A 15,008-nucleotide genomic window follows, 5' to 3' on the forward strand; every position below is an offset into this window, starting at 1 on the left:
ACGCTGTTAGTCAGAACATAAATCTGCAAATAGTTGACGCATGTAAAAAGGGAACTGCTGTAATCATGGGGGACTTCAATTTTCATATTAATTGGGCAAACCAAACTGGGCAGGGTAGACTAGAGGAAGAGTTTATAGAATGTATTAGAGACGGGTTCCTAGAACAGTATGTCACAGAACCGACAAGGGGGGAGGCAATCTTGGATCTGGTCCTGTGTAATGAAGCAGGATTAATTAAAAATGTCATAGTTAGGGACTCGTTGGGAATAAGTGACCACAATATGGTCGAATTCCATATTCAAATAGAAGGGGAGCAGGTTGAAACTCAGGCTAGGGTGCTTAGTCTAAATAAGGGGGATTATGAAGGTATGAGGACTGAGCTGATCAAAGTTGACTGGGATAGCAGACTCAAGAATAAGACGGTACATGAGCAGTGGTGTACGTTTAAGGATCTACTGTATAACCTTCAAGAAAAATTTATTCCTATGAAGAAAAAAAGGGGTAAGGGTAAGAACAGTCAGCCATGGCTCAGTAAAACTATAAAGGATAGTATTCGGCTGAAGGCAAGGGCATATAAGGTAGCCAGAGATAGTGGGAGGGTAGAGGATTGGGAAGCATTTAAAGGTCAGCAAATAATAACTAAGAGATTAATTAAGACGGGGAAAATAGACTATGAAAGGAATTTAGCGAACAACATAAAAACTAATAGTAAGAGTTTTTATAGCTATATAAAAAGAAAAAGGGTGGCTAAGGTGAACGTTGGTCCATTGGAGGGTGAGACTGGAGAGTTGTTGGTGGGGAACATGGAAATGGCAAAGGCATTAAACGAGTATTTTGTATCAGTCTTCACCATAGAAGACACAAAAAATATTCCAACGCTGGATAAACAGGGGGCGGTAGGAATGGAGGAGCTAAATACTATTAAGATCACCAAGGAGGTGGTATTAGGGAAATTAATGAGACTGAAGGAGGATAAATCCCCTGGGCCTGATGGATTACATCCAAGGGTCTTGAGGGAGATAGCGGTGGGGATTGTGGATGCATTGGTGATAATTTTCCAAAACTCCCTGGAGGCAGGAACGGTCCCAGTGGATTGGAAAATGGCCAATGTAACACCTATATTTAAAAAAGGAAGTAAACAGAAGGCGGGTAACTATAGACCGGTTAGTCTAACATCGGTGGTGGGTAAAATGTTAGAGACAATTATTAAAGAAACACTAACGGGGCACTTGGATAAACATGACTTCATCGGACAGAACCAGCATGGTTTTGTGAAGGGGAAATCCTGTTTAACGAATCTGCTCGAATTCTTTGAGGAAGTAACAACCCGGGTGGATAAAGGGGAACCGGTGGATGTGGTATACTTGGACTTCCAAAAGGCTTTTGACAAGGTGCCACATAAGAGACTATTGCTAAAAATAAAAAATTATGGGATTGGGGGTAATATATTAGCATGGGTAGAGGATTGGCTAACAAATAGGAAGCAGAGAGTGGGGATAAATGGTTCATACTCGGGATGGCAACCGGTAACTAGCGGGGTTCCGCAAGGGTCGGTGCTGGGACCCCAGTTGTTCACAATTTATATAAATGATTTGGAGGAGGGAACCAAGTGTAATATATCAAAATTTGCGGACGATACAAAAATGGGAGGAAAAGTAGGGGATGAGGAGGATAGGAAGAGTCTGCAAAAGGATATAGATAAGCTAGGTGAGTGGGCAACAACTTGGCAGATGAAATTTAATACTAATAAATGTGAAGTCATTCACTTTGGGAAAAAAAATGATAGGGCAAGTTATTTTCTAAATGAGGAGGAGCTGCGTTGTAATGCAACGCAAAGGGATCTAGGGGTATTAGTACATGAATCACTAAAAGTCAGTATGCAGGTGCAGCAAGCAATCAGGAAGGCCAATGGAGTTTTGGCCTTTATTGCTAGGGGGATTGAGTATAAAAACACGGAGGTCTTGCTGCAGCTGTACACAGTATTAGTGAGACCACATTTGGAATACTGTGTACAGTTCTGGGGTCCATACTTAAGAAAGGATGTAGTAGCCCTGGAGGCAGTGCAGCGAAGGTTTACAAGATTAATTCCTGCGATGAGGGGATTGACATATGAGGAAAGGTTAAGTAAGCTGGAACTCTACTCTTTGGAGTTTAGAAGAATGAGAGGCGATCTCATTGAAACATATAAGATCGTGAGAGGCCTCGATCGGGTGGATGCACCGAGGATGTTCCCAATGATCGGGGAAACTAGAACTAGGGGACATAGTTGCAGAATAAGGGGGGGCTCTTTTAAAACTGAGATGAGGAAGAACTTCTTCACCCAGAGGGTGGTTAATTTATGGAATTCACTGCCCCAGGGAGCAGTGGAAGCAGAAACGTTAAATATATTTAAGTCTAAAATAGATGGTTTTTTAGCTGCCAAGGGGATAAGGGGCTACGGGGAGAGGGCAGGGATATGGACCTAGGTATGGTTAGTATAGTAAGACCTGAGTGATCTCCTGGACAAGTGTCGATCGCCTGGATTGGGGTCGGAGAGGAATTTCCCGGATTTTTTTCCCGAATTGGACCTGGGTTTTTATCCGGTTTTTTGCCTCCCCCAGGAGATCACTCTTAGGAGAGCGGTTCTTGGGGTGGAGAGGGGTGATAGCGGTATAAAGGGGAGGGTAGTGTCTTGTGTTCTGTGTCTTGTGTCTACTGTTTGTGGGTAAGTGTGTCTGTTTAGTGTTCAGCCATGAGCGAATGGCGGTGCGGGCTCGACGGACCTGGTGGTCTACTCTCGCACCTACTTTCTATGTTTCTATGTTTCTATGTTTACAATGGTTGACATGATCTTTCATGCATTTTTTGCCAACTGCTGCAATGACTCTTGCATTAGATGCAGCAACCAACCTTCAGTCATCAGAAAAAAACAGGAAGAATGAGATATATAATAAGATGGGTTTAACAATCTGAACATAACTGAACAAAATTCAAAATGCTGGGGGAACTCAGTGTGTTCAATCTGAAGAAGATTCCCACCCCGAAACTTCGTCTGTCCATTTCCGTCTACCAATGCTGCCAGATCCATTGAGTTTCACTCAACACTTTGTTTTCTGCTCAAGATTCCAGCAGTGTCTTGTCCCCAAAACTGAACAATTGTTCCAAGGTACTGTTATGAATGTGTTTACGCTTTCAGCCACTTTAAATGGGTTGTGTGCATTCCCAGTTGCTTTTGAGAGTGATGGGAAGCTGTTGCTTTGAACTACTGAAATTCTCAAGTTACTTACTTACTTTTTATTACAGACTCAAGGTCCAGATAAAAGACAAGACATTCCATAGAATAAATTACATACAAAAACACAGTAAATTACTTACAAAACCACAATAAATTACATACAAAAGCAAATAGTTGGGAATTCCAGGATGACCTCACGATGATTACAATATGGTGATAAGTTTTCAAGTTAGAATTATGTCGGACATGGAGGGTAACCTTTTGGTGGAGATTGTGCCTTGTGTGTCTGTCCTCTTTAAAGGTGGTTTAGGTTGAAGAAGCCTTGGTAAGTTCTAGCATATTTATTATTAATTATAGTGCAGAGGTGTTTCATGTTTGGTGAAGAGCCATTGAGCATTGCTTTGTCTTGGATGATAATCATTTTGAATGCTATAAGAGTGCTGCTGGAAAAGCTGCTACCTCACAATGCCAAATATTCGGAAACCTGACTTAGGGTGCTGTGTGTGTGTGTGTGTGGGGAGTTTGCACATTCTCCCTGTGACTGGATTTATTTGGGGTGTTCTGGTTCCCTCCCTCATCCCAAAGTTGTGTGGGTTTGTCGTTTAATTGGCATATATAAATTGTCACCAGGGCTCTCGCTTAACTTTTTTCCCCTTTTGCCAGCTGGGCAACCTGGGCAGCTTTTTAGGTTGCCAAATGACAGTTTAGGTGGTCATTTAAGATGGCTTGCATGACACGTGCAATAATGTGCTCGGACGAAGTGCGTCGTTACCAGTCAGAATTATGGTCAATGAAGCATTCACATAATATTTATGCTTCAAATAAAATCACAAACTAAACATATTCACCAATCAAGACGTGATATATACTACAATGACATGCAGCAAAATTACAATACAGTATCTCAACTCCTTTTGCACGTTGCAAAGAATGCAATTTCTATTATTTCTTTCCACTTCCAAACAAAATTCTGGTTGGATTATTCAGCGTATGATCAACCTCAGTGAGACCAAGTGTAGGCTTGGCGATCGCTTCGCACCACACCTACACTCAGTTTGTAATAACCAACCTGATCTCCCAGTGGCTCAGCACTTCAACTCCTCCTCCCACTCCGAATCCGAACTTTCTGTCCTGGGCCTCCTCCATGGCCACAATTTGAGATTTGTAATAGAAAAAAATCACATGTGGTTAAAGTGCACATTGTCAGATTTTAATAAAGGCCATTTTTATACATTTTGCTTTCACCATGCATAAATTACAGCAGTGTTTATACATTGTTCCCCCATTTCAGGGCACCATAATGTTAGGGACACAGCAATGTCGTGTAAATGAAAGCAGTCATGTTTAGTATTTTGTTGCATATCCTTTGCGTGCAATGACTGCTTGAAGTCTGCGATTCATGGACATTTTTCCTGCATATCAGTTGCTGGGTGTCTTTGGTGATGCTCTGCCAGGCCTGTATTGCAGCTCGTCCCCTTCAGTTTTCTCAGCATATAAAAAGCATGCTCAATTGGGTTGAGATTGGGTCATGGACTTGGCCACTCAAGAACTGATCATTTTATAGCTTTGAAAAACTCCTTTGTGTGCTTTAGTAGTGTGTCTTGCTGTAGAATGAACCGCCGGCCAATAAGCTTTGAGGCATTTGTTTCAACTTGAGCAGATAAGATGTGTGTATACACTTCAGAATTAATTATGCTACTACCATCAGCAGTTGTATCATTAATGAAGATCAGTGAACCAATACCTTCAGCAGCCATACATGCCCAGGCCATAACACACCATCCACCGTGTTTCACAGATGAGGTGGTATGCTTTGGATCTTGGGCAGTTCCTTCTCCCCTCCATACTTTGCTCTTGCCATCACTCTGATATAAGTTAATCTTCACCTCATCTGTCCATAAGACTTTTTTTTCCAGAACTGTGGTTGCTCTTTTAAGTACTTCTTGACAAACTGTAACCTGGCCATCCTATTTTTGTGGCTAACCAGTGGTTTGCATCTTGCAGTGTAGCCTCTGTATTTCTGTTCATGAAGTCTTCTGCGGACAGTGGTCATTAACAAATCCACACCAGACTCCTGAAGTGCGTTTCTGATCTGTCGGACAGATGTGCTTTGTGCTTTTTTTTAAATTATTGAGAAAATTGTTCTGTCATCAGCTGTGGAGGTACCCCTTGGCCTGCCAGTTCCTTTGCGATTAGTAAGCTCACCAGTGCTCTCTTTCTTCTTAATGATGTTCCAAACAGTTGATTTTGGTAAGCCTAAAGTTTGGCTGATGTCTCCTAACAGTTTTATTCTCGTTTCTCAGTCTCATAATAGCTTCTTTGACTTTAGCACAACTTTGGTGCTCATGTTGATAAACAGCAATAAAAGTTTCCAAAGGCGATGGAAAGACTTGAGGAAAGACTAGGTGCTGAGAGCTCTCTTATACCTGCATTTAGGAGGCAATTAAACACACCTGAGCAATTACAAACACCTGTGAAGCCATGTGTCCCAAACAATATGGTGCCCTGAAATGGGGGCACTATGTATAAACACAGCTGTAATTTCTACATGGTGAAATCAAAATGTATAAAAATACCCTTTAATGAAATCTGACAATGTGTGCTTTAACCACATGTGATCGGGAACATTTTTCCTGCATCTCGCCTGTCCAATTCCTTAAGAGTTTTATATGTTTCTATAAGATCCCATCTCATCCTTCTAAATTCCAGTGAATACAAGCCCAGTCGCCCCATCATAGGTCAGTCCCCCCATCCCAGGAACTAATCTTAATCTTCTGGTTCATCCTCGAACACGCTGCACTCCCTCAATAGCAAGAATGTCCTTCCTCAAATTAGGAGACCAAAACTGCACACTCCAGGTGCGGTCCCACCAGGGCCCTGTACTACTGCAGTAGGACCTACACTCGCTATGAAGGCCAACATGCCATTTGCTTTCTTCACTGCCTGCTGTACCCGCATGCTTACTTTCAGTGACTGATGTACAAGGACACTCAGGTCTCGTTGCCTGTCCCTTTTTCCTAATCTGACACCATTCAGATAATAATCTGCCTTCTTGTTCTTGCCACCAAAGTGGATAATCACATTTATCCACATTATACTGCATCTGCCCACTCACCCAACCTATCCAAGTCACCCTACAGCCTCATAGCATCCTCCTCGCAGCTCACACTGCCACCCATCCGCAAACTTGGAGATCTTACATTTAATCCCCTCGTCTAAATCGTTAATATATATCATAAATAGTCGGGGTCCTAACACTGTGGTCACAGCACTGAGCCTTGCGGCACGCCACTAGTCACTACCTGCCATTCTGAAAAGAACACATTAATTCCGACTCTTTGCTTCCTGTCTGCCAACCAGTTCTCTATCCATGTCAACACCTTACCCCCAATACCTTGTGCTCTAATTTTGCGCACTAATGTCCTGTGTGGGACCTTGTCAAAGGCTTTTTGAAAGTCCAGATGCACCACATCCACTGGTTCTCACTTGTTACATCCTCAAAAAATTTCAGAAGATTAGTCAAGCATGATTTCCCCTTCATAAATCCAGGCTGACTTTGACCGATTCTGTCACTGCTTTCCAAATACACTGCCATTACATCCTTAATAATTGACTCAAGCATTTTCCCCACTAACGATGTAAGGCAAACTGGTCTATAAGTCCCCGCTTTCTCTCTCCCTCCTTTCTTAAAAAGTGGAGTTACATTAGCTTTATCTCGCAGTATACTTTTACATCCTCTCAGTCTGCATCACCCGCAATCTTGGTATCATCTGCAAACTTACTAACCAACGTCTAAATTTACATCCTCTTCATTTATGTATATCGCAAACAGCAGAGGTCTCAGCACAAATCCCTGTAGATGTCCACTGGTCACAGAACTCCAAATTGAGTATTGTCCTTCCACCAGAACCTTGGGTCTTCTCTCAGTTAGCCAGCTTTGATCCATACGACCAAGTCACTGTTAATTCCATGCATCGCAATCTTCTGGTTCATCCTCGAACATCTTCACAATTGGTGCAGAGGCACATGTCCTCTGGAGTGAGAAATGAAGCTAACATTCCTGGTCAAAGATACTTAAGTATTTGTTAATGTGAAAGTTTTGCTTGAAGACCCAATTTGAAAAAGGTCACCTTGAAAAGTTACTCTTTCTCTCTATACAGATGCAGCCCCACTTGGTGAGTGTTTCTGGCTTTGGTTGTTTTGACACTTTGATGATTACTTTTGTTATGGTTTAATTTTTGTTATACTATTCTTTGGATTTGACCTATTCTTTACTGTTGTTTAAGAAAGAACTGTAGATGCTGGAAAAATCGAAGGTAGACCAAAATGCTGGTGAAACTCAGCGGGTGACGGAATAGGTGACGTTTCGGGTCGAGACGCTTCTTCAGTCTGAAGAAGGGTCTCAACCCGAAATGTCACTGATTCCTTTGCTCCATAGATGATGCCTCACCCGCTGTCTACCTATTCTTTATTGATCAGCTGCTAATTCTCACATCAGATTCAATTTTGCTTTGGCCCTAAATCTCACAACCTGGAGAGATGTGGCTCTAATAACGTGGTGATACCTCAGTGCTTGCTCGCTGCTCTTTTCTCCATTTCACAGAGGCGGTGGGTAGATTTCATCTTTTTAAATTCACAGCCTTCATTGAAAGTCAAACAACAGGTTTGCCTTCCAGTATGTGGGTTGTTTAGATGCACCACTGTTCATCTGCTTCAAATTTCCATATTGACCTTTTTATATTCACCTTGTTTTTTTTGCCATCAGGTCTGCTGAGCAAAGACTTAAGATTTGAGGTCCTGATTCACAACATGTTTTAGTGTTTAATTCTCGTCATTACTGTTACTTCAGGATTATAAGGCTTAAAGGTTTTAAACATCAAGTATTTGATGGTAAATGCAGTGAAATCAGTGCCAGACACCTTAGCAAAGTCCATCATCTAAATGCTCTAAGTGTTCTTTCACATTGCAGAACCAAGTAGAAAAAAACAATTCTGTACACTTAGAGGCTGCAAGCAATTTAAGCATGATTGATCTCACACTTAGCAGCACTTGATTAAGCAATCATGGTAGCCCAGCAGTGAAATATTTCTGTACTGCAAGCAGCAGTGAAAAGAAGCAGGATCTGTAATAGTTATCCACATTGGGATATGTCAACTTCTGAAGTATTGGCTTGATGTTGCCACACAGAGAATGGGGATTTGTGTATATTGTCAACATAAAGTAAGCTTTATTTTTGAAATGACCACTTTCTGAAAATTTCTTAAACAAGAAATACTCTTTTTATCGGGATCGTAATAATTTGCTTCTTTGAGTCCTAGAATTGCCATTATGTACTAATACGTACATGTGAAAAGCACACTTATTCACATTCACCAATGCCAACTTCACAATGTCCAAAGTGTTTTACAGCGACTGAAAGAGCTTTGGAAACATACATTTTTATTTGGTGTGTTCTGTGATCCTTATCAGTGACTGAGTAAACTTTAGGCTATCTATATCAAGACATAAGTAGAAGTTCTGCTGTGCTAACTTTGAGACAGAAAGGACGAATCTGTAATTAGAAGACCATTGGGGAACATTTCAGTTTTACTTTGACTTATTTGAAATGTTAACGGTATTGTTTTTTCTAAAGTTGAAAAACTGCAGATCATACAGAACCGAAAGTACTAAAACACTCGGCAGGTCTCGCAGCATCTGTGAAATTTGAAACAGAGTTAATATTTCATGGTCTTCATCAGGGTCTTATGAAAGGTCTTTGACCTGAAACATTAATTGGTTCTCTTTTTGCAGATGTTTCCAGCTGAAAGGTTTTGGCATTTTCACAGGCCTGCTTTTCTTGGCGATGGGGCTGGGGAACACAGAGGAAGTTTGGTTGTTGGAAGAAGAGCACTGGAAAGTTACTGTTTTCCATAGCCCAATTAGCAATTGATTGACTGCGGCACGGTGGCCCAGCGGTAGAGTCGTTGACTTTCAGCGCCAGAGTTCTGGATTTCATCCTGATTACGGATCCTGTTGTAATGTCTCCCCGTCACCGCGTGGGTTTTCTCCGGTGTTCCAGTTTCTTCCCACACTTTAAAGATGTACAGGTTTGCAGGTTAATTGGCTTGAGTAAATGATAGTAGATTGTCCCTAATGTGTTGGATAATGTCAGTGTACTGGGGTTGCTGGTCAGCGTGGACTCGGTGGGCCGAGGACCTGTTTTCACGCATTATCTCTAAACTAGACTAATATTTGAATTCAATTCACGCATTATCTCTAAACTAGACTAATATTTGAAAGTCCATGAAAAGATGGCCAGCATAAATTAGAGGCTTTTGCTGTTATTAAAGTTCATCACTGTTATAAAAGCTCATCTATGACCATTTGGGTAAAAGAGGACATGTTTGCATTTTTAGCTTTGAGGGAAAAGCGTACAACTGTGGTTGCACAACTGAAACAGCTTCAATCAGAAACTGAACCAATTGTGAAGATGTTCGAGGATCCAGAAACTACAAGGCAAATGCAATCAACCAGGTAGGAAATACAAAACTCTAATACATATTGTTTTATATTTACCTTGCAGTCATTTATGGAAATGCCTTTTGTGTCAAATGTCTGACCTGGTCCTTAACCATTGAAGGATGAATTTGATGATAAGCTATCTCGCACGATTTGTCCTGAAAACCCAGAATGGTAGGAAGGAACTGCAGATGCTGGTTTAAACCGAAGATGGACACAAAAGACTAGAGTAATTCAGCGCTTCAGGCAGCATCTCTGGAGAAAAGGAATACGTGGTATTTCTGGTCAAGACACTTTTTCCCTTGACCTGAAACGTCACGTATTACTTTTCTCTGGAGATGGGTAACTCATTTGAACATATTTAATTTTATTGCAAAAGTAGAATAAGGAACGATAATACAGAGTTTATTGCAGGTGCACTGTAGATTTTCATGATTGGAAGATTGTGTTCTATATTAAACAATGTATTAAACCTACATATTATGCTGTGATCTAAAATATGGTGAAATTATGACTCATACATTCAATCCTGCTAGTGACATGCCAATAGTGCCATGAACAGTTTTATTCATCCAGCATGATTAGAAATCATGAGCCTCTAATGGGTGTACTCTTGTTTGGTAGCCACCCTTTGTATGACTTTGTATGGTTTGACTGTATGCTGATGCTAATGCCACCCATTTAGTTTGACTGAGTTTGTAATGTAAAGGAGCTTTATAGTTGCAATTTCCCCACGTATAATTTGCTGTCAGTTCAGTAATCAATGTCTTGCAGTTTACAATTTATTTAAATAATATTTTTGACAGTGCTGAGTGTAGCGGCAGATTTTTCAAATCTTTCAGGAAATTAACTCCCTGACCACTAATTGGGTGAGACGGGATAAGGGGAATATCTTCGGTACGCATGCAAGCTGCCTCAGAGACCTTCAGAGCTTCTCCTTTCATAAAGCTTCAGCACACAGTCTTTTAATGAATATTTTCTTTATTGTAGATATAAAACAGTAAGATACATCCAAGGTTTTTCCGACTTGTTCCGGCAATCTTCTTCGAACTCCAGCTCATTACTTCAGATACTAGAAAACTCCTCGTGTCTCCATGCTTCACATGATCTTGACATGTGGCTTGACATGCTCGACATGTGGCTTGACATGCTCGACATGTGGCTTGACATGCTCGAAGGATTAACCTTCTCCCTCTTCACTCCAAAACGAATCTAACCAACTAAACTACCACGCAAGCAGTTAAGCTGCATAAACACGCCCAAAGACACGTCATAAATCCCACCCACATTATAACCGGCACTCTAAAATTTAAAGGAACATGCCATCCACAATGACATGCAAAACAGGCCAAATGGCCACTTCATACCGGCCCCTAATTGTTCCGAATACATAATGAGGCAATTACCAATAAACATCAAAAAAGTGGTCATAAAGGCTTAACATACATCAAAATCAAAATCAAAAGATCAGGGAATAGAACCCTGTAGCTCCTTGTCGGGAAATCAAACCCCGATCTCCCGCGTGTTAGGCGTGGATACTAACCACTATACTAACGAGGAAAAAATAGCATGCACTATATATCTGCAATCACAATTCTTTATCGACTCTTCCATCTTCGCTTTCGCCTTCTAGAAGCAAGCACAACTTAGTTATTGGTCTTATTAAAACATTGTTTTTTGTTTTCAGTCGCACCATACGCACCAAACCCTGAACATCAGGCATGATTTCTAGTATTCTTCCCATTAACCAAGAACCTCGAGATGCTGTAGAGTCAGCCACCAACACAATGTCGCCTGGAACAAAGTTCCTTTTAATCCTTAGCCATCGTTGTCTTTCTTGGATTAAAGGCAAATACTCTTGTATCCATCTCCTCCAAAAAAGATTTGTCATATATTGTACTTGCTTCCATCTACGTTTCATATACAAATCCTCTTTTACAAAAAGCCCAGGTGGAAGTGTTGGATTGGTTTTCAGCAGAAGAATATGATTTGGTGTGAGTACTTCCAGGTCATTAGGATCATCAGAACTTTTCGTAATAGGTCGATCGTTTAAAATCGCCTCAATTTCACAAAACAGAGTTTGTAACCCTTCATCATCCAAAATTTGTTGTCTAAGAACGGAGCGCAGCACATTTCGTACTATACGAATTAATCGTTCCCAAATACCGCCATGATGGGAACCCATTGGAGGATTAAAGTTCCATTTTATGCCTTGTTGAAGCATAGTATATTGGATTTTATCCTGATTTAAGTCTTTGAGTGCCTTTTTTAGTTCCCTATCCGCTCCAACGAAATTTGAACCATTATCCGATCTTAACGAAGTAACTTGACCCCGTCGACAAATAAATCTCCTTAATGCTTGAATACATGAGTCCGTGTCGAGTGTAGATGCAACTTCAAGATGTACCGCTCTACTTGCCATACAAGTGAAGATCACACCATATCTTTTCACAAGGCTACGTCCTCTCTTAACCTCCATAGGACCAAAATAATCCACCCCTACATCCGTGAATGGAGGTTTGTCTGGAGTGATCCTCTCCACAGGCAAGTCTGCCATCTTCTGTATACCATGTTTCCCACGCTCTCGCGTGCATATGATGCAATTTTTAATTATCTTTCTTGCTGCTGAATTAGCCTTGGTAACCCAATATTTTTTACGAAGTTGGGATAGCATGTAATTTCTTCCTCCATGCCCAATTTGTTCATGAATATGCCGTAATAATAATGTCGTTATGTAAAAGTCCTTAGCGAGAATGATAGGACGTTTCATTTCTTCAGGCATTGCCAATCTGTTTAGGCGCCCACCCATCCGCAGAAGATCTCCTTCCCAGATTGGGTCGAGCTTATACAATTGACTACTTCTTTTTACCCCCTCTCCTCCAGCTTGCAATGTTAATATCTCTTCTTTGTATTTCTGTCTTTGACAGAAAGAAATGATTGCATTTTCTGCTTTGAGGAGATCATCAAGACATAGCTATGTGAAGCTTCAAAAACTTGCATCTGGACTTTGATCTCCTTTTCCCTTTCCTTAGGATTCTCCTCCAAGATACTTTCTGTTATTTGTTTCTTTTCCCGAATCTTCATCAACAATCTTGTTTTTATTTTAAGAAACCAGGCTACCGATGTTATCAATTTATTCCATGATGAAAAGTGGGTAATTAAATTATTCATGGTGTCATATGAGTTTTTTTCAATCACATTCACCGAAATGTTTTGTTTAATTTCCGGATTCATTTGTAGAGATTTCAAATCCGAGTTCAAGCTTTGGCCATTCTCTACTTGGCTTACTAAGAAACTTTGGCCCATTGATCCATCTCTTGTTATTAAGAAAGCAATTTGCTGTTTGTCCCCTAGAGGCTTCATCCGCAGGATTTTCCTTTGTATTAACATATCTCCATTGAGAGACATTAGTAGCTCCTAGTACAAAGTAAACTCTATTTGCAACAAATGTCATAAAACGTTTGTTTTCATTGTTAATGTATTTCAAAACCGTAATGCTATCGGTCCAGAAGGTAGATTCTTCCAGTTGAAATTGCAGTTCCTTTCTCAGCATTATGTCAATTTTAACAGCTAAGACTGCTGCTGTAAGTTCCATTCTGGGAATCGTCATTTGCTTCAATGGTGCTACTCTGGCTTTTCCCATTAAGAATGCAACATGCACTCTTTTGTTTACATTTTGTAGTCTTAAGTATGAAACAGTCCCATAACCACTTTCGCTGGCATCCGAAAAGTGATGCAGTTGTGCATTTCCGATTTTACCAAAGGTTTTAGGCTTTATACACCGATCTACCTTAAACTTTGAAATTTTGTGGAGGTCTTTTAACCATTCTGTCCAACTGTGCGAGGATGTTTGAGTTATACTCTCATCCCAACCAAGTTTTTCTCTACACAGATTCTGTAAAATTAACTTGGCTAGCAGTGTAAATGGTGCAAGAAATCCCAAAGGATCGTATACTGAACCAATCACAGATAAGATACTCCTTCTTGTGCATGGTCGTTCCTGAATCGACAATTTAAACTTAAACACATCCGTTTCCACGCACCAGTGCAGTCCCAGTGCCCTTTCCATTGGCAAGTTGACTTTGTCTAAATCCAACTCCTTGGTTTCTTCCGCTCTGTCATCTGGTGGAATGCTTTCCAAAACAGCACGACGGTTGCTGACCCACTTGGTAAGTACAAATCCTCCCTTATTGCAGAGAGAGGTTAGGTGTTTCACCATTTGAATTGCCTCTAACTCAGTAGAAATGGATTTTAGGCAATCGTCCACGTAAAAATTATTTATCAAAGTGGAAATTACCTCCTCTGGGAAATAATCTTTATTATCCTCTGCGGTTTTCCTCAAAGCGAAATTCGCACAACTTGGAGATGACACTGCTCCGAAAAGATGTACTTTCATTCGGTAATCAACAAGGTCTTGTTGCACATCCCCTTCAGGCCACCATAAGAATCGCAGATAATCAATATGTTTACCAGTTACTTTCACTTGATGAAACATTGATCTGATATCAGCCATCAAAGCTATCGGTTCTTGCCTAAATTTGATGAGAACTCCAATGAGCGAGTTAGTAAGGTCTGGACCTTGCAGTAGTTCACTGTTAAGCGATGTCCCTTTAAAGACTGCCGCGCAGTCAAAGACCACCCTCAATGTCCCTTTCTTCGAGTGGTACACCCCATGGTGCGGAATATACCAGATCTCTCCATCATCTCGATATAGTTGATTCGTTGGTATCCTTTCGGCATAATCATTATTAATCATATTCTGTAAGAAGGATGTATATTCCTCTTGAAATTTCGTGTTCTTAACAAACTTACGTTTCAAACCTTGAATACGCTGTTCAGCCATATAACGATTATTCGGTAAATTAACACTTTCTTGCTTGAAAGGTAAATCCAAACAATAATGTCCATTTTTCATCTTAACTGAATGGTTCATAATATCTAAGAATTTTAATTCTTCTCTAGACATTTCTTCATATTCCTGGCTGGTACTTTCATTGAAGTCATGGTTATATTGCTTCATTAACAGCTTTTCCAATTTACCTGTAGATATTTGGTTAACAACAACAGCACGGCAATTCATTTTGCTGGTGCTTTCCTTATTCTTACACAAGGAGCCATAGATAACCCATCCTAGTAGGGTCTTCATAGCATACGGTCCATCCCCTTGGCTCCTAATTATCTGTACAGGTTCTAATGTTCTCAGAGCATTCGTTCCAATAAGTAAGTCAATATCAGAATTTATCTTTGATATTTTGACATCTTTCAGGTAAGGCCATTGCTGTAAGTCTTCACATCT

The 15,008-nt window shown here is 40.6% G+C and overlaps 1 protein-coding gene across 1 annotated transcript in view; it reads left to right on the forward strand.

Annotated features, from left to right (window-relative positions):
- eif3e (eukaryotic translation initiation factor 3 subunit E) overlaps positions 1-15,008 on the forward strand; it is a 190,571-nt gene that overhangs the window by 5,509 nt on the left and 170,054 nt on the right. The window contains exon 3 of the mRNA XM_033019129.1: positions 9,610-9,727. Within this exon, the coding sequence (XP_032875020.1) occupies positions 9,610-9,727 (118 nt within the window). The remainder of the gene's footprint in view (positions 1-9,609; positions 9,728-15,008) is intronic.

The sequence above is a fragment of the Amblyraja radiata genome, chromosome 4, assembly GCF_010909765.2.
Source record: "Amblyraja radiata isolate CabotCenter1 chromosome 4, sAmbRad1.1.pri, whole genome shotgun sequence".
Classification (NCBI taxonomy): Eukaryota; Metazoa; Chordata; class Chondrichthyes; order Rajiformes; family Rajidae; genus Amblyraja; species Amblyraja radiata.